The sequence below is a fragment of the Corvus cornix genome, chromosome 7 (genome assembly GCF_000738735.6).
Source record: "Corvus cornix cornix isolate S_Up_H32 chromosome 7, ASM73873v5, whole genome shotgun sequence".
In the NCBI taxonomy this organism is placed as follows: Eukaryota; Metazoa; Chordata; class Aves; order Passeriformes; family Corvidae; genus Corvus; species Corvus cornix.
In genome coordinates this window covers 12,496,117-12,516,012 of record NC_046337.1, presented here as the reverse complement: position 1 = coordinate 12,516,012, position 19,896 = coordinate 12,496,117, and the positions used below count along the sequence as shown (strand labels likewise).

General features: G+C 45.5%; 1 protein-coding gene across 7 annotated transcripts in view; it reads left to right on the top strand.

Annotated features, from left to right (window-relative positions):
* MRAS (muscle RAS oncogene homolog) overlaps window positions 1-4,465 on the top strand; it is a 38,377-nt gene extending 33,912 nt beyond the window's left edge. For 6 of the 7 annotated variants that reach the window (XM_039555288.1, XM_039555286.1, XM_039555285.1 and 3 more), the window contains 2 exons: window positions 322-401; window positions 3,447-4,465. In XM_039555288.1, the coding sequence (XP_039411222.1) occupies window positions 322-401; window positions 3,447-3,546 (180 nt within the window). In that variant the 3' untranslated portion in view covers window positions 3,547-4,465. Of the gene's footprint in view, window positions 1-321; window positions 406-3,446 lie in introns of those variants that run through there. The other variant, XM_039555291.1, reaches the window with a different exon arrangement.
* The last annotated feature ends 15,431 nt before the right edge of the window (window positions 4,466-19,896 follow it).

The window sequence follows — 19,896 nt, the reverse complement described above, 5'->3', positions numbered from 1 at the left end:
GCTGGTCTTTCAACAACCTTCGGCTATTTTCATGTCTGCGAGCACAGCTCAGGGGGAGAGAACATCTGACGACATGAAGTCTGGGATTATTCTCCCCCAAACCCAGAGCTCCCATAGCAGCTGTTTAGCCTGGTGCTTGTTCCAGACCTTTTGTAAGTGCTCGCTGACCTTGCTGCAAGCGTGAGGGTGTTGACAGCAGTATCATGGCAACATTTTGTTTACCTGTATTTCTCCAGCCTTTAGGCTTTTCATTTTGAAACTGGTTTGCTCCCAACACTAGGTTGTTAGTGATCTTTTTCATGATACACTTCTCTCCTCCAGATTCCCTATATAGAAACCAGTGCCAAGGACCCACCTCTGAATGTGGACAAGGCCTTCCATGATCTCGTGAGGGTAATAAGGTAAGCTGCACACTCCTCCTTTCCTTACTGCCCGTGGATGGGACATGCAGGGGTCCTGGCCCAGAGAGTCAGGAGCCAACTTCTGGGGAGACAGGTTTTCATGGGGGTGGGAGATTTCTGGTGTTTATTAACTTTCTAGTCCTGTGTCTGCTTAGGTATGTTACCAGCAGTTAGTTACCCATGCAGGACATCAGTACCAGGCACAGTAAGAAGTAGCTGTGGCCATAATGAAAATCTTATTATTCAATGAAAAGTGCAAAGCCTCCTATAATGATCAGCTCTAAAATGCTGGCATTGAAAGCTCTGGACCAGTAATTTGGGTTTTCATAGTTTTGTCTTCTCAGGGTCTTGCGTTGCCAGAGGTTAAAAAGGACTGGCAAAAAATTCTACAAAATTCTAATGTTGTCGGTGACTTCTAACATTTTCTGCTCACTAAATGGAAAAATTAAGCCATTTTGTATGAGAAACTGCATGACCTAATGGCTATGCCACAGGTTTCCTCCTCAGACTGCAGAGGTTTGTTCCCAGTTTTGGCATGAGCTGCCTTTGCTCGTTTTGGCAAACGTGCGCTCTATGGGTGAACCCCTGCTCCGGCTGCCAGCAGGGAGGGACTGCCTTCCCAAACCCTGGCTCCCCTGCAGGAAAAGAGCTGCACGCACATCCCAGCGTCTCGGCTGATAACCTCAGTTCTCTCTGAGAAGATTTGTTTTTCTGGCACTAGTTGTCTGCCAGATTTTTTGGGCCCTCATTTTTCATGTTTTGGGAGGGTGCTGAGCTGAAATCATGCTCCTCCCTGCCATGCAGTCAAAGTGCCTTGCTCGGCAATTAAACCACAAGGCATTTATTCACAGCATATCTGTACTTGTGAATATCCTAGCACAGCCTTAAGCCAGCCTCCATCAAAAGCAGATGGTACTGCCCACTCTTCCCACATGTCTCAAAAGCAGGGGGCAGAAAGTCTTTGGAGAACTGAGTTGGAAGTGTCCCAAGCTCTTTCCCAACTGTTCTGTAACTCTGCATTAGCTGGCTAGATATTACTTTTGTGTTGCAGCAAGCTCTTATCACTATCTATTCTGCTCTGCAGGAAAGGAAAACAGCCAAAATAAGATGGAAAGACTTTGTTTGCTTTCTCTACATAACACAACTCCAGGCAGGCTGAAAAGAGTATTGTAATGAGGCATTACTAATTTCAAACCGTGAAAATGCACTCCGTAACCTCAAAAATAAGTGGTACACCTCAGTTTCCTGAGTAGCTACTGTGAAAGTCCTTGCCAGCCAGGTGAAACCCTCTGTGATGTCAAGGGCACCAGAAATGTTCACAAGAGCTGGAACTCGGGTTAAGTCAGAGAGCAGGGAGATGCTGTGTGATCTGGCTGGTCGGTGGCCACAAAGCAGCTTTACTTGGTTTCTGGATGTTACAAACTGTCAACAGTCAAGGGTAGCATCACCCATCAAGTATTGTTTTTCTGATTTTCAAGTGAGCTTTTTCAAATAAAATGTAAATTTCATCTCCCTGATAACTGTGTCATTGAGGGAGTGCTTTGCAAATGAAGGGCTTCCTCAGAGCCCTTGTGAGCTCTCAGGGTGAGCATGCTTGTTCAGTGTTGCACTGTTTGTGCTCTTTGCACTTGGCTGGTTCCCAGTTTATTTAGCTTCATGCAAGAAACTGTTGTCTGGAAGTAATCCAGAAAGGAGTGGGGTGATTGAGTCCACCCGATAGATGTTTTAAATTTCCTGATGCCCCTTTTATACTGCAGCAGTGCGTACACAGGGACTGTCACAGCAGAAGCCTTGAGCAGGCCCGGGCCATGGTTTCTGGATCTCTGAAACAGATCCAGAACAGTGTGAACAGCTTGTGGTTACTTAGTATTTATCCAGATTTAAAGTATTTTCTGAATTTCATCTTTCTAGTTTTGAACTCTAAAGTTTTATGTTTTTCATGCCTCCAGCCTTCATATTCACTAAAAAAAAAAAAAGTCTTACTAGACAAAGCTGAGTTTTTCAGGTGGTTGCAAGAGTTTAGAAGCTGAGGCTGTAAGAGAAACACCAGCTAAAGCCATAGTGATTTATGCCCCAGCGATGTCTCATCCTGGTCTGGATTACTTGGTATGAACACTTGGTTTAATGCCTGGCATATTACATCACAAAGAGGCTGGTTTTGAACTCTTCAGACTCTCGGGTTTGAATCTACAGAAACTGCCAGTGTTTGTATGTTTTATCTTGCACTAAAATCTGCATCTACAGGCTGCCTATGGGGTGTTTGAGCCACAAAGCATTCTGCTGGATTTGCACTGCTGGGCTGGCAGAGTGACTGCTGCAGTTGGGTACAGCTGCAAACAGACATTTGGGCAATGCCTCATCTTCCTGGACAGGGAGAAGCCCTCAACAGAACACTTTAGAGGCTGCTCCATGGCACAGTGCAGGAGGGTTCTCAGCTGTGTGTTCCTGGTGGCTGTGACTTCAGAGAGCCAGGGACATCTTTCTGGGGTCAGCTCATTCTCTGTGCTCAGGTGCTCTTCACAACTTTCAGGAGAAGGCAGAGCCCCATAGGCAGCAAACTCAGTTTTCGGTTTATTATTTTTTAGCCCCTCCTCCATCACCAAGTCTGTAGCAGTGCAGCTGGGTAAGGGCAATGCCAGCTGAAAGGCAGAAGAGTGTATTTCTCTGTGCTCTCTGTATCTCTCTCATCCTCTTCCCTAGTGAGTGTCAGCAGCACTGTAACACATGATGTTGCATCGCTCAGAGCAGCCCCTGTGGCAGGGGAGGAGGCAGCAGTTCACCCAGGGCAGCTGGAGGCATAGTGCCCTGGCAGGACATACATCCCCGCCATAATCCTTAATGGCTTCTTTCCTCCTTCCTGAAGAATGCAGGCAGTTCTCAGCTGTGTGGCATGGAAAGCCATGCAGTGCTGGAAGGGTATATGGAGATATGTATGCAAATATGCACAGGCACACCAAGATACTGCTCTGCAGGCTGCCCGGGGCTCTGGATCCAACCCAGCCTTATGTCTCACCTGCCTGCTTTCTTCTCTGTCTCCCAAAACAGGCAACAAATCCCAGAGAAAAGCCAGAAAAAGAAGAAAAAGACCAAATGGCGAGGGGACAGAGCCACGGGCTCCCATAAACTCCAGTGTGTGATTTTGTGACGGGACACCCCGGGAGTGCCTTGGACGCCTCCCTCCTCCCTTCTTGACCCACTGCCAGCCCAGGCGAGGAGCGCAGCTCGATGCTGATGCCCACACGGCCCCGTGGCCCCCTCGGGGTCCCTACGGCGGCTCAGACTCGGAGGAGGCAGCTCGAAGGGCCTGGACCCCCCCCCGGAGAGGAGCTGCACATCAGGGCCAGCGTGGGAGCTGTGTGAATGGGAGGCGGAAGGGATCAGCAGGACCTCAACTCTCAAACACCCCCAGCACCTTCCAGGGGCCTCCATAATGTTTATTAAGAAAAAAAAAAGGAAGAAGTTAAAAAAAAAAAAAGTGTTGGTTTTATCTGCAAACATTTCTCTTTGTGACCCATTTCTGAACAGCCTTGAATAGCCCCCCTGTTTGGTACAGTCATCTGTGTATGTGTGGGGGAAGGGAAAGGGCTTTTCTTTCTCTTAATTTTTTTTTTTGTCCTCTTCTTCCTTTTTGTTGTTTGCTCAGCGAGTGTTGGGTTGCAAAGAAACAACGGCCAGGCTTAAATTTCTTGCACTGAACTCTCTCTAGGGCGGCAGTGCCAAAACACAACTTCATATGAAAGTGCATAGATTTGGAGGAAGAAAATTAATTCCAGCTGCTCTGGGTGCTCCAGACATTGTGTCAGACTCTGGAGGGCCGCCAGCTCACAGACCATAAACTCCAGCTTAGGAAAGGAGATTTGGGCTTGGATTATATTTTTTTGTCTTACCCTTTGTCCAGAGGTTTTGTTTCTGTTTGTAACTTTGGACATATCAAACTTAAGACGTTTTGTTAACCTGGAAGTATTTAAATTAAAGTAATTTACAAATGGAAGGGTATGTCATTTCTGGGGGAGGGAGATGGAGGGGAAGGGAGAAAAGAAGTAAAATCTGAACTGAATTTGTTATTTGGGTGTTGAATTTCTCCCTCATAAATGCATGTAAAGTGGTGCAATCTAAATCCCTCTCTATTATTCCTTAACCTTTCCCTGCAAAGCCACTCAGGGGTAGATTAATTGTTTTGCTTTTCCCAGGCTCATCTTACACACACAGGAAAAAAAAACCTGTTTGTGGACTTTGGCTCAATGTTTTTTCTTCTCCCTCCTTCGCCAAGAGTTGGTGACTTGAAAGGAAGAGGTGTTTTTAAAATGATTCAAGTGGGATGTGTCTCTTCATAAGCTGACTGTATCTAAAATGTCTCCCTGAAAACAGCAAAGACTAAATATGCCTTATGAAAAGACAAGGCAAAAACCCTGCAAGCGTTCAAACTGCCATCTGTAGCACCAGAAATATGGCTGTGCACATCCCGGAGGGGCCATGTGTTTTTTCACACCTCTCCTGGCAGTAAGAATTGCAGTGGCAAATTTGTCTTCAATGGAATGTCATCTGCTGGATTGAATCCATTGGCTCCATTCACATGGTCACCAAACTTATTTAAAAGTAGCAACTTGCTTTTCATCAGCTTGAATCCTATTCAAATATGCTTTGTGGGCATGACTTAAAATATTGGCAGAGTATGAATGCCTGAGATTTATGTGTCTGAGCACAGAAAATCCTGGTATTGAAGATGCATTCAAGATGATGGATCATCACAAACTTATTGTCCATGCTTGTCTATTTGTCACCAGATTTCATCTTTTGACCCTTTGCCAGGCCACTTTTTAGAAGTGAGTTGGCTGCTGATTATTTTTCAGGTGAATGAGGCTAATGGAAATATGTTCTTAACTTGTCCAGTCTTCGTCACAGGCAGAAGATGGCAAAAGCCTGCAGCTGGCTCAGCAAGCTGCTTAGGGTAATGCTGGCTCTGCTGCTTCTGTGCCCTTGGGCATGGTGACAGATGCTGGGGATGGATTAAGCAGGGGGATATTGGAAAGGAGTGTCTCTGATGGACTCTTGGGTTGGATGTGGGCCATACATTTCAGCGAAGTAGCAACATGCTGTGTCAGCTGAGATGTGGCTCCAGACCATTGCAGCATTTCTCCCAGCGCTGGCTGAATGGAACTGCAGCAACCAAAACCATCCCCTTCATATTCTAGTCCTTGAGACTTGCCTCTGCCTCCTGGAGGAAGATCTCCCTGTTGGCATTTCATTTGTTCTGCTTTGAAAACCTCTAGTAAATCAGAAATTGTCTGATCTTTGCAACCAGCCCATTTCACCATCACCCCTGTAACCACTTCCCTGCCAGAATCCCTGTCTAGCCTGACTGCTGGCTTCATAGTTTTAATTATACACTACTAATGCTATGGGATCCCACACACAAGAAGATGATGGCATTTTCAGGGAGCCCTTTTAGTACCCCCTAGAGCCCTTCCACTTAAAAATAACTTGATTTCTGCTGAACCACCTCATCCTTATTATTTTTATCTAAACCCTTGGGAATGCTTGCCTGAAAACAGCATGTGTGTCTCTTGAGTCACATCTGCTGCGCACTCAGCACTGCATGTGAGAAATTATCTGCTTTTTCTAAAGCTTCTTAATTGTTTCTTCAGTTTCTTTAGCAACTAACAACTATTGCAGAATAACGGAGCAGAGGAGGAGGGGAAAGGAGCAGATTAACAATGGAATGGTGGCAAATGGGGGAAAGCATGGCTGTGTTCTTTTATGTTCATCAACTTTTTTATAGCAAGGAGTGTTTTCCAGCAAGGATTGCATCTCTGACAATCCTGGGGTGCTGAAAATAGCGAGGTATGCAAAGCCTTCTGCCACCTAACCCACCCTGTCATATTCAGGGCTGTTGGGAAATGGAGAGCACCTTCCCTGCCATGCACAGCACCTACAGCCCTGGGTAGGGAGACACCAATTGGTGACACACTACAGAGAGCAACAACTGTGCTTTGGGTGGCTTATATTTTTCTATGGAGCATCCAGTGGATAGAGACATTTTTGTTGTGGTCAGGGACAGTCTGGAGAAGGATCCTGTAAGGGCACATGTGGGGCTTATTTCCAAAAAGCTGATACTCCCAGTGACCTAACATCATCTTCAGCCCCTGGATAAATCAGCATTCCCTTGTCTCAGTGCAATCTGGTTCCCCTTCTGTTAAACAGGAATTGGCAAGGTAGAACTGGCCATAGCCTCACCTTGCTTTCAACACACAGTTTCAAACAAAATGAAAAATGGTAAAACCTTACAGATTTATTGGTATTTAAAAACCAAATTACCTCCTTTTTCTATTTTAGACACTGAATAATATTTTTAGAACAACAAACAAAAAGTATTAAGCCACCTAAGTTTTGGCTTTGCAGAGGTGCCATCACCTCCCCAACCTGGGATCCCATCACAGCTATACCACTGCCTTCAGGTAAATCATGTTGCTGTTTTCTCCCTCAGCTCCTCCTGCCTATAAGGCAGCCACTGGCTTTGTTTTCTTACCAACTTCTGAGGTGCATGACATTTATTGTACAAGCCAAGTCACCTGCTTCTCTGTCTACCTTTGTCTCTCATTTAAGGAAAGGGGGGGTGGGAAGGAAGAGAAGGAAAAGTACCCAATTGAAATAAATACATGTTCCTTTGGCATGAGCAGAGTTTAATTGTCCCTCTCTGCCTGCCAACTCTAAATGGCACAAAAGCCTGATAACAGCAAAACCAAATAACACCACCGCACATCTGAGCGGGCCTGCAGGTGGTGGCCACCTACAAACCTGCTTTCTTGGCTGCCTCAGCCAAGGCCAGTGCTGTCACTGACAAAGCTGCTCTGTGACAGCCTGGGTACATTTAAATAAACCATATTCAGATGATGGTGCTCAGCAGCAAAACACTGGAGATGGTGAACAAGAGAAGCAAGATTTAACAAGGGGCTGAAATTGCTTGGTTTGGATCAGATGTTTCAGTTTAACAAGAGGCCATTGCCGTATGTTGCTCGGTTCCTTAATCTGCAATAATTAATTTTGGCTGGCTCTTTTAACCTACAGCTGTACTAGAATTTGCAAATTAGGACAGGCTGAGGGGTTTAGGCATACATGGTGTGTCTCATCTGGAGAGGAAATGAGCATTGTTAGGCACAGAGAGGACAGCATTGTAATGCTGGTTCAGATTTTTTGTTTTAGCTTGTTACCATCCTCAGGCCAAAATGGACTGCCCAGAGCCTTATTCAGCTCCAGTGATTTCAAGGCATGGTCCCTAAATGCTGCTTGGGAAGGAGGTGATCCCCTCCAAAGCTCTGCTAAGAGTAGAATATAACGAGGAATACAGAAGATATTTTAAGAGACCCAACTTGTGGTCTACTCGAAATGTCAGAGTTCAGATACTCATTTATTGATGAGGCAGAGAGAGGGCTTGAGAGATGTTTGGCATTAGGGAAATAGCCAAGGCCCTGTGACAAGTGCCACATCTAACTTGGAACAGACAGAAGAGCTCTGTGTCTGGAAATCTGCTTTCTGTGAGCTGGGGTTCAGTGTCCAGTCTACTCTATCTGCTGTAGGGTGGGCAGAAAGGAGCTTTAGTGCATTTATTAAGGACTGCATTAGAGTGCACAGCAAACATGACAATGAAAAGGAGAGGAAGCATGCTGTGGCATGGGAAGTGTTGTCATTCTTGGTCACTGTTCCCTGTGCTGGGAGGTCTCCAGTGGTTGCATAGCCTAAATTGTGTGTCTTGCATTTATGTATTTAATGGCATCTGAGATGCCTCGGGGTAGCCAGGGCATTTACCTGTGAGTTTCAGCTCTAACACAAGACCTATAGGAAATCTGTGCCCTTCTGGAGTAGCAGCCATCAGCCAGGCAAGGATTCACCAAAGCACCTGAAACAGCTCCAGACATGTACCTTGGGGCAGCCAGTAGGTGATTTGAGAACCCTTTTCTATTTCACAGCAGTGCTCTGAGAAAGTGGATATTTCAAGTGTCTGTGGATACCCTAGTTCTTCTCCTGCAAAGTGATGTCATCTGTGTTTTAGGGACTCACTGATGCATCTAGACAAAGTCTGAAGTAGAAGTCACCAATCTTGTGAAATGTATTAATTGCATCTTGCAGCCTGGGCGATCTCATGAGTATCACTTGCACAATTAGGCTGTAAATAATTCAGTATTTGGCTATCAGGGATTCCATCAATATTATGCAGGCCTTTTGCTTCCTTTTCTCTTGCATGCAAGGGGAATAAATATTTCATAGATGATCTCACAGGTGGTTTCTGGGATGACACAGGACTTACTTGCAGCAGAAGAGAGCAGGGAGATAGATGACTGTGTGCACTGGATCCCATGATGGGGAGACACAAGGAGTTACAGCACAGAGGTAGGCTCTGGTCTCGGGGGGTTTCCCACCACTGTGGCAAATCACTGCTGCTTCCCTCCAGCTCCAAGAAGTCACTCATAAGTGGTCAGCAGGTCAGGCAGGTCAAGACTTCCCGAGGCAGGAGAAACATGTGGGCACTGTGTCACTGCTGTGCCAAAGCGAGGGGCCAGGGAAGGAAGGCTCACATCAGGGAGGGGGATGTTTAGCAGTGCTGAGTGCAGAGGGGAGGCAGCCAAAATCCCCTAATCCTGGCAGTTCTGGGACAGCTTTTTTATTTCTTTTGAATTTAGGGATCCCTTTGCCAAATCCCGGGGGACCAGCAACATTGTGCCAAGCCAAACACAGCAGTCTGACTTGCCACAAGCGTTACTATTCTCTGGTTTCCATCCCTCCTCCCAGGTCTCTCTCCTACAGACCAGGACATGTACAACATTGTCTGAGAGCTCAGACTGGGCATGTGGTCAGATCCAGAAGCCAAAGAGGAGGGGCTCAGGCAACATCCTGGATTTGGTCAATAAGAGAGCAGGAGCAAGAGGCGGAGGAAGGAGCTTTGTGAATCAGGACCCTGTTCTATAAAGCCAAATCCTCTGCAAATCTGGGCAAGAGACACTGTACAGCTCGTGATTAAGACAATCTCTGCTGAGAAGTCAGCCCAGCTGAACAAGTCACGAGCTGGTCCGTGGGCTGCCACACACAGACGTGGTTATCATGTGGCTTCTGTGACAGGGGCTCCTCTCATTACAGTAGTCAAGCCCAACCAGACTCAGCCCAGGCCCAGACAGACACTGGGCATACCTCTTTGCAACTGCCTGTGTCCCCATAAAGCAGGGAGTTCTTTTCTGCAGGCTCCAAAATAAGAGCTGTGTTTCAAACCGTCCCTGGGATGGAGCCGACAGAAAGCAGGAAATTCGAAATTAAGGCTGATGCTCTGGGCTTTGCTCACACAATTGTTGAGGTCGAACAAAGCACAATGATGTGAGCTGGGGACAGGGTGCTACTTACCCTCCCCTGGGAGCTTCCTGCCTTGCCTCATCTCATCCCAGTCTCCAAACTTTCATAAGAGCTTATGCTGGTTTCTGGCATTGAGTTTCCCACAGAGCTGGTCACAAAGTCTCGTTCCCACGGTTTTTTTGCTTGGCCTGGTGAAGCCTCTGTCTCCCCCAGCACCCTTTGGCCAGCAGGGTTAGCGTGGTGATGAGGAGTCTTTGGCAGAAGATGCTTTGTGGGGAAGAGGAGGTTCAGCAGGAGATGGGGAGAGCAAAGCAGTCACACCATCAGCATAAAACACTTAAAAGCAAAGGTGACACTCTGCTAGGTTTTTGTTGGTTTTACTCTAGCACATAAAAATTGTTCTGGGAAAATTCACATGACACCTGCTACCATAAGAATAGAGAACTGGAACTAATGAGAGAACTGCCTTTGTTTTTCTTAGAGAACAAGAGCTTGACTCCTGCTTATCCCATGGAGCCCTCAATACCAGTGACTGGATCAGTGATGGGCTACCTGAGGAAAATAAACCAGTGAGCACCAGGTGTAAGCCATGTGAGCCCACAGAGGAGTTGCTGTTTGAAGTTTCCAAGGGTTGGAGGCTAGTGCTTAATTTTAAAATGATAGGTCCTTTGGCAATGTTGTCCTAAGACAATAACAAAGAAATGGCACTATCTAAGGCCAGTGTGACTGTTCCTCCCAGCATTCAGAGGACCACCAGACCTGGCTATGTAAGTAGTGGTACTGATGCCTGTGTGGAATAAACTATCTCTGCTTCTTGAGACAGGGCTTAGCATCAGCCTGACCAATGCTGCAGGCTACTGCCTACATGTTTCTTATGTTTTACTGCCAACTAATGCCGAATTGCCGGCTTAGTCAGGTCTACCAACAGTCTAAGTTGGATTTTCTCTTACTGTGACCAGTATGGGACTTGTAGCACTGAAAAATCACTGAAAAGCCAGTCTGGCCACAGCACAACATTTCGTTACTGCCCAGCTGCCTCTTGTCTGCAACAGCCTTTCACCACAGGCTCTGTAAAGGTGGGACAGAGCTGCTGCTTCTCCCTGGAGAGAGGTAAGTGCCTTGAATTTGATTTTGTGGGCCTGGGCTTGGGTCTGCTCTATGCCTCTATCATTAAGGGGGTGTTAACATCTCTTTGGGGCAATTTGGCTGTTTCCAAGAAATGAATTATCTGCATTGACCAGCTGAGGGCAGGAACAATTTGGCTATGTTTTCAGGTGGTATCAGAATTAGGTGGTTTATATATAGATTAAACTCCAGGAGAGCATCTGTGATGAGACATGCCATGTGGACTGGCTGTGTCCCAGACCAGTCTCTGTCAGCCCCACCTGCCCCTTGCAAAAATATCCAGCAGCAAACACACACAGGGTGGGTGGCTCTGGCATGAGCAGGGAAGTCAATACACCCTTCATGTGTGTGCAGTGTAGGTGCTGGCAGCAGGACTGCTTGGCACCACTGGGAATGCACTGGGGTTTTTAGTAAGGGCACACTATGCTTTTCCAGATCAGTCCTGCCCCCCTCTCTTGCCTATTGGTGCAGAAATAACCCAAAGAGCAACTAAACAGCAAACAAAGCTTCTCTAACATCTTAGTCTTCTCAGTGAGGGCGGGGAGTAAAACTGTCCCAGAAACAATGGTTTAAAAAATGCTGAAGGGGGAGAGTGTAAAAGGGAAACTACAATGTGCACTTGCACTGGTGGTGGATGTTTTTATTACTGTTATTGGCTATTCAAACACTTATCCAAAAAAAGGAAAGGAGAAGTGGAGACAGCAGCTTCAAATCAAACAGATTTCAAACAGTTCACAAATTTTTCTAAATATATTAATCTTCCAAAGACTCTTTAGCCTGTTAGTTAGATTTAAATAATCATGACCTAGTACTTACTAAATAACTAAAATCTTTTGAGAGTTCTTATTTATAGTCCAGATCACTGTAAAACAAAGGGCAGAAAGAAATCCCATTTGGATGTGAACGTTTAATATGCCTGTTTGGAAAGCTGCTGCGCTGACATTAATTTGGGCAGATAATCAAATAAGTATTAAACAATTATGCAGACATATAATTAGAATAGGAAAAGGTTCTAAGTTAAGCCAATAGAAAATGGTTTATAAAGACCATTTGATCACAGCCTTTCAAACAGAACTGGAACAAAAAACCAAGGCTGTTACTTTATATTTGGGACTATAGATCAGTGGAGGTACCAGTAGTACCTGGTATGTAAATACAGGATGGATGCTGGGTTTGTTCCTCAGGGACCCGCTCCAGAGCCTGTGAAGGTTAACTGGAGCCTTTCTGTTATGTCAAACAGACTTTGGGTCAGGGTCCATCACCTTCTGATGAGGGAGTCCCACAATTCCTTTATTTGGCAGCTTGCAGGAGAAGCAGAAGTAAAACATATTGCAAAAGCCAAGCTCCAACATGAGTCCTGTTCAATTATGTCTTAACATTAAACTGTAGCTAATGTGCTTTTACCAGATGTCCTGATGAAATACTATTACAAGCTGGTGCATTGCATTAATTAAAGTGAAATTTCATAATGAATTCTTTTTTCAAGGCAGCAGGGATGAATTGATGACCTACATAACCTCCCTTCCCTCTGAAATAGCTTTCCAAACTAATGAAATGAATCCCCCTGGTTGTGGCAGGCGAATGGAGCGAGCTGTGCTTTGCATCCCAGCTACACACTGCGACAGGAAAAAATCTGGGCACTCTCCACAGAGATTATGGTTTGCCTTTCACTGTGTCTAGCAACAAGAGGGAACTTTCAGAGGCAGGAGGACTCTCCATTAAGGCACCTTGCATAACAGGAGGCTTTTGAAAGCTCCATTAAAGTTCTTGGACAGTACCCTCACAGAGAAGCTGGGGGGATAAGCTGGCTGACCCTCTACCTTACAAACTGGCACAAATGCACAGACAGTTAAATGCACATTTGTTCGAGCATAAGAGGCTTAGGGTATGTCATTAAAATATAATCCACAGCGGACAACAAACGTGCCCACAGCTGGCAGGCTCAGACCTGTGTCTGCGGTCAGAAGCGCGAGGATCAGCCGCACACAGCCCGTGTGTGTGGGGAGCTGACGGGAGGAGGGGACGCCTCTGCTCCCAGGCATATGTTTTAAAAGAGAAAATATGCCTGTGAATTCTGATTATGCCTGTGTTAGTACATTTTGATCCGTGGTGGTTTGAGATTAAAAGTGATTTATAATGTTGCTAAGTCTCAGCAGTCTTCATTTCACTAAGCCATTGCAGTGCAATCAAAACAGCGCCTGTACCAGTGCTGGATTGTGCCAGCAAGTCCTAATTGCCTGAAAGATAATGGTGTCATTAAAGTCTCTTTCCCCTGTGAGCCTTGTACTCCTCGACAGAAAAGATGCTTTTATTGTTGGTTTCAAAGGAGTCCTCAGTCACTGCTAAAGCACATTGTCCATTCAGAGGTATTGGGAGGCTCTATTCTGTAGCTGCTTTATTTCTCAGCTTCTCCCTTCATAAGCAGTGGGCAGGCAAGAGCAATGGAGAGAAATGCAGAAAAAATACTGACTTACATCAAGAAAGACAAAATATAATATATAATATAGTAAATAATAAAATATAATAAAATATAAAATATAATAATCAGATATGATTCAATTATACATCATAAGGGAAAGAAGTGGCTGAGACCTTGCACTGGTTTAGGCTTCTAGCAACAGAAGTGGAGAACACTTCTCTATAAGGAGACACACTCCACAAAAAATGCCAACTTCACCAATAATTTTCAAGTCAGTAATCATTTTGACAGAAAAGCTGTGACCAGCTTCTTTATTCATATGAAAGGCATGTGGCCCTGCAATTACACCTTAACTCATAGCCATCCTTCTTTCTAGACAATTTCAATTAAGAAATGACCTCTCCATAAAACATTCAATTCTGCTACAAGATTTATTCCTGTCTTCATGTCGTAACATCTTCCTGAAAAGCAGAAAGACACTTATGCAGGTAAATTGATCACTAGTCTGTTTATGGGTGTGAGTTTTTTTAAACAGAAGGGGGTTTTACTATTATTATTTGTCTGCACTCTTAATCTTGCTATTTCTTGTGCTTGGAGAATCACCCTTCTGTTTGCTTTGCACAGTGCCTTGCTCGCTCAACGAGCCTGTCTTCACTGGGGTCAGCTACGCCAGACCACATACATATGACAGTGACATGCAGAGTATGTCATTAGCAAGTGTTTTTGCATTTGCCATCCAAACCTGAATATTTAATCTCTAAGACCACAAAAATGTCAGGACAAGTAGTATCTGCTGAGTAGAGTAAGAGGCTTGGGTTGCAGAGGGGCTGTAGTCCACCCTACCTGCTACCCTCATAAAACCTTTATGGTTAAATGTACACTCAGTTACACCTAAGAGACTTATGGCAGGCCATCACAAGGTAATCCAGAGTGCTCACCAATGCATGCATTACACAAAAACTGCTTGGCATTGCTGATGCAGGGTACTTTCAAGCAGAGAAAAGCCTCCACAAATCAGCACTCAGATAATTTTCCTTTCACATTTTCCTTCATCTTATCTGCCTTTCATTCTCTGTTGCTTTTACTCCTTCAGCTGTTACCTTTCCATCTTCTATCCATATTATCCATCATGGTGGGTATAAGAGCCTTTCTTCATTGCATCACATTTCTGGAGTACTTTGGAGTACTCTGTTGTAGTTTTTGCCACTGACTCTCCATTTGTTTAAGACTTACTGGCATTTACTGTTTTTTCTTTGCTGAAGCATTTTGAATGTAGTATCTAAATTGCAGTCCTGCTGCTCAGGGTTGTGCCTGTGAGGTGGCACCAGAGCAGGAGCTTCTTCTGAGGGCAGGAGGGGTCTCAGTCAGCTGGAAGAGTTAGAGGAGCCTTTCAGATGGAGGCCAGGCAGTATGGCACAGAAGAACTTAACACTTCTTGCCTGAAATGTAAGTGGTGAAGGGAGATTGTTTAAACCCCAAAACCAAACATGGAGACCCCCCTGTTCATACAATGCAGCAGCCTGGCAAGGGCCAAAGGGGTTACTGATGACCATACCAGAAAGCCCAGGGCAGCAGCATGGGCAGCTCTCCCCAGCCTCCCAAACCCCTTTATGCTCACCAGGCCCTGCCAGGGACTCACTCTGGTGCCCAAACCCTGGAAAATGTGAGCTCAGATCTTAATCTAGTGTACTGAAAATAGGCAGTGTTTTACTTGTTTTTACAAAGAACCAGAGCACGAATGGCAGTAAACCCGTGAGCCTTTTGCCTTAATCCCATTTCAGACACAAAAAAGAAACTCCTGCCTGACAGCCACAAGCTCCCTGGGAAAAGTCGGCTCTTCCTATGTCTCCCTAACTATATTTACTCTGCCATGTGCTGTCATCCTCCAATCCTCCTTGAGTGTCACTTGAAGAAAAAAGTCTGTAGTGAATTATAATGACAATACATTGAAGATGGCTTACAGCAGAGAATGGCACTTCATAGCAGCCGGCTGTGACAAATCTGGGTTGGGAGAGAACATTGTGTGTGTCCCAGAGATTATAGCTTTTAAAATAAAAACCTCATTCTTGTTCCCTGGGGCTTTGTAATGAATTGCCACATGCAACAATGCCTTAAACGAAGCATTGGTGATTATCCGACTGTGGCTCAGTGATTACAAAATAAAAGAACAGGCAGCACCCTGAAAACCCTAAACCTACTTCAAGAACTCTACTGATGCTAAGGATAGTCCCATTTTAAAGGCAAAGAAGTAGAGGTCACCAAGGGTGCAAAAACCTTTAGAGAAGTGGGATGTCTTACCATGGTTAACATTTTTCAGCAGGATGAAACTCCCAGCTCTGAGCCATGGACCAGTTGAACCACACATAGACTGAGGGCAGTAAGTGCCTGTCAGATCCCAGGATGATTCAGACACATGACTAAACAAAAATCATGTTGTACACTTCTGGCAAGAGCTAGAGCAAGGCCAGGAGCAGCAGTCCTGCTGGTGTGCCCCAGAGAGAAGTGGTTCTTGTTAGACCACGAGGATACAGTCCATTGAGGGTTACAGGTCTTACACCTGGACCAAGGATGTGCTGTCCCATCCAGATGTCTGCTTAAACACATAAACACTACGACTCTTCCCTCTTGGACAGGCATGCTGGTCACAGCATTTAACTCTGCATTTGGCTTAGGTGTACAAGGGCAGAGTCCAAACTACCATGGCTCCCTCTGCAGTTGCTGGGTGAGATGGGCTCCTCTCCCATGTAATGCAGGCTCTGCTGCAGATCATGCCACAGGAAAGTCTACTGCTCTCCAAGGAATGTACAGGGGCTCTGGCAACCACAGTCCAAATTCAGACACCTCATTTAAATGCCTCAGCTTGGGCTGTGCATATACACATCACGGCACCAAGTATTAGTGGAGACCTCCAGCTCCCTTGTCCATCTTTAACCACTCTTCCAGTGCCTGTGCACTGGCCCTCTGGGGCTCTCCCAGTCCTGTTACAGCCTATATACACAACCCTAACCAGTCCTTTGGGTCCAAAAGTGTGTTTGAAAGCATCCTGAACTAGATTGCTCTGAATAGCCTCTGCACATGTAGGAGAAGGCTGATGCATCCCAATGCATAGGGCTTGCTGCGCGTGGAACAGCATCCCTCTGCATTTTCCCAGCATTTCCGGATGCCCAGCAGCCCAGCTGGCAGATATCCAGATATCCACTAGCTCATTGCCAGCGCCACTGTGGAGCTGGCAGGTCCACACACTTCCTCGACGTCTGCCCCGCATTCATTTTCTGTTGCTCCTGGGCTTGGCAGCTTCCAGGGTAAATCTGGGTCAACATCTTTCCATAGGATTTCTGTTCCCTTCCTGCCATGGCTGGCAGAAGGGGATGTGCCAGGACAGTACTGAAGAGCCATTGATTGATGAGGAAGGACAAGCAAGGAATGAGGGTTTTTGGTTTAACTATGTCAAAGCTGTGCACAAACACAGACCCACAGGCATTGCAAGCAAATATCAGTGGTTGATGAATGAAAATCTCTTGTTGTCTCCAAAAATTTCACAGGTCCATTTGAATCCAGTGGGAAATTCAGTGTTTGCTTTTTTACTGTAGTTAATAGCTACTCAGGTTTTCAAAATTTTAAGCCTTTATTCCTAATACATGTAGCAAAGTAAGTTTAAAACCTTAGACCACTTCAGCTCTGAATGTTGGGAAACCCACAGGAAAAAACAGTCTCAGCTCTATTTCAGTAAATGTGCAGGAGGATCAGTATGAGTGAAAGCTCTTGTTAGTTCTCTCACACTTTGCTCTTAGTAATTTGTTGATATTTTAGGGATGGAATAATCTGTGGAAGTTGCTCTCTGTAGCATGTGCTACTAACCCTCTATTTTTTTTCTGTCAGAAAATCCTTTTGAAATTAGACCGAACTCCTGGAATCAACCCAGACACTGCTTTTCAAGCCAGAGGCATGTGTATAAGCATCATCAATCATGCCACTGACTCTTATCGCTACTCTATATTCACTTTCTACCTGGTTTGAATTCTTAATTGGCCCTGCTGAGCAACTTAAAGGCCTGAAGAAAGTGGTGGAAGGGAGGTGGGAGAGAGTGTGACTTTCCAGCTGGGATTGGGAGGGTTTCCTGCAAATTACACTGATAAAGTCTGTTTCCTGGAGAAAATAGACAAGAAGCAGTTGGCAACAGGGTGAGTAAGAGTCGGATGGGATGGGGTATGATGCACAAAAGTGTGTACAACTGGCTCGATTATCATCAGAGCATTTGGCCTGGCAGCTGCTTATGTCATGTGTTTCAGGCTCGTGTACTGCAATGCAAGCACACAAGGAATCATTTGGACAGGAATGGAGTACGTAACTCAGGAGACAAGGCTGTTTTTCTGATTTAAGTACAGGAGAAGCTCTGAAAAATGCAGGTTCCTGTGCCATCTAGCACAGGATTTCTGTTTCTCTGCTTAGGAAACCACTGATGTTCTCCCCATCCTCTAGCTCCTATTTATAGTACTCTCTTTCTTACAGTAAGGTTGTCCCAAGCTGCCTAAAACAATGCCAATTGGGTGGGAGGACCCTCAGGCACTGGTGACCCAGGACATGGTGATGGGTCTGGGCTGTGCCAGGGAATGGGCTGCCTCCTCAGGCAGGGATAGGGGGTCTCAGGTACAGCTAACCCAAACAGGGACTGGGGGCTACCTCTCCATCTCAGGCACAGAGTAAGCACGACTAGTATTCACACACTACACTTATTTCATTGCTTTGCCCCCGATGCTGTCCCCCAGCCTATTCCCATTAAGCAGTCACACATGCTGCTGAAAGCCAGGGCAGCTGTACTCATCTATCAAAGCCTGTCAGCTTGAAAGCATAGGCTCTTCCCATTAATTAAGCAAATGTAATGTGATTAGCTAAGGCTGTAAATGTTTCTAGGCCCATTTAGAAAGCTACAAAACACCGAGCATCACATCACAGTCTCTTATTTTCAAGTGCTTGTGCTATGTGGGATGTTCCTCTGGGGGTGAGACTTTTGTTCTTAAATTTTTGTGTGAGAAAAAATAGGGAGATATAATAGAATGCATTAAAAATGGGTCATGCAGTTCTAAAATTGCTGTTTGAATCTGAAGAAGAAATTAGTTTCTGCACTTTTAAAAAACTTTTGCCTGCGCTTTTTTTTTTAATGGGTGTAACAAGAACTGCTGAAAGCTGGATTTTTGGTAAGAATCTATATGCCTCGTTTAAGTTTTCTACTTGCTTTGATGAAAAAAATATATTACTTAGCAGCTAAGTATCTAAACTGAGGTGCTTTAGGCTGTCAGCCTGAAAGCAAATTGAACAGTCAGTGGGAAGCTGCACACAGAATAAGAAAATTCTTGAAGTAAATTTGAGTGTTATGAACTAGAGCTACTTAAGGATTTAAATCTAAAGTGGGATGCGGGTGCCTAAATCTAATACTGCGATGCTGAAAAAACCCTGTTCAGCCTTTGCCAGACTTTCAGTGTATATGAACTCCAAAGGTATCTCCCTGTTTAAAGCTCCCCAGATGTTTGCAGTCATTTTGATCTCTGGGTCTCCAAAGTGCTCCCACCCCATCCAGGCTGAGCTGCTGAGGAATGTCATGTGCATCTACAGCTCCTTGGGATCCAGAAATTTAGCATTTCTTTCTCTAATTCCCTGCACAGGCTCAGCCTGGTAGGCATGCACTAAGAACACCTCAGACAAAAGGACTGTGCCTATCCCAGCAGCTTAGGCCACTCTTGAGCTCCTAAAAGGACTTCCTAGAGGTTGCATCCACACATGGACCACAGCAAGGGAAGCCCAGTGCCTGATGTCTCACCCTCTGTGGATTCTGTGCCAGCACCTGAGATCAAAGTCTTGGCACATCACACACCTTCACATGGATGTAAAAAACCACTCAGGACTCAAATCATGAGAGTCGTTTCCTGAAGCCAAATTCATTTAAATGAACCATTCCATCAGACCCTGACATCCTTTCCGAAATCTTTTAGATTGATCCATGTTCCCAACTTTGTTTCCAGAAATCTGGGGATTTTTCCTCCATGGGTGAGGAAGAAGCTACCATCATGGCAGGTAAGGCAAGAACAGGGATGTATGCCTGGTAAGTTCTTTTCCTGCAAAGCAAAAATCTTTAGGGAGCCTGAGATAAGAAGGTGCTCCCTACAATTCTTATCTCACTGCTCTCACAAACATCCTGGGGGACAAAGGGAGGAAAATGCTCCTTGAAAGCACTTTAACACTTTCCCTGACGTAGGGCAGCACGGCAAAAACTGCTGCTCTCATCGGTCAGGGCCAACAGAGAGCACATCAGAGGAGTTTCATCAGTTACACCTCACAGCCTGGTGCTTTCTGAGGGATTGCTCCTTTCACTGCCCCAGCCTCTTCCCGGGAGCACTTCTTACTGCTGAGGTAGAAATGGAAGGAGGGAAAGGGCTGTTGCTCCAATTATCCCCTCATCTAGATGAACGTGTGATTAGATGTGAGGTTTGCCCTTATGGTGGGTCTGTGGTGCTTGAGACCAAAACTGGGCTCAAGCCCAATCCCTGTTGAGACCTGTTTGTGCGGCTGGAGCCATAAACACTCCTGGGCCCTCCTCTTACAACACACAGTCGCTAGGAA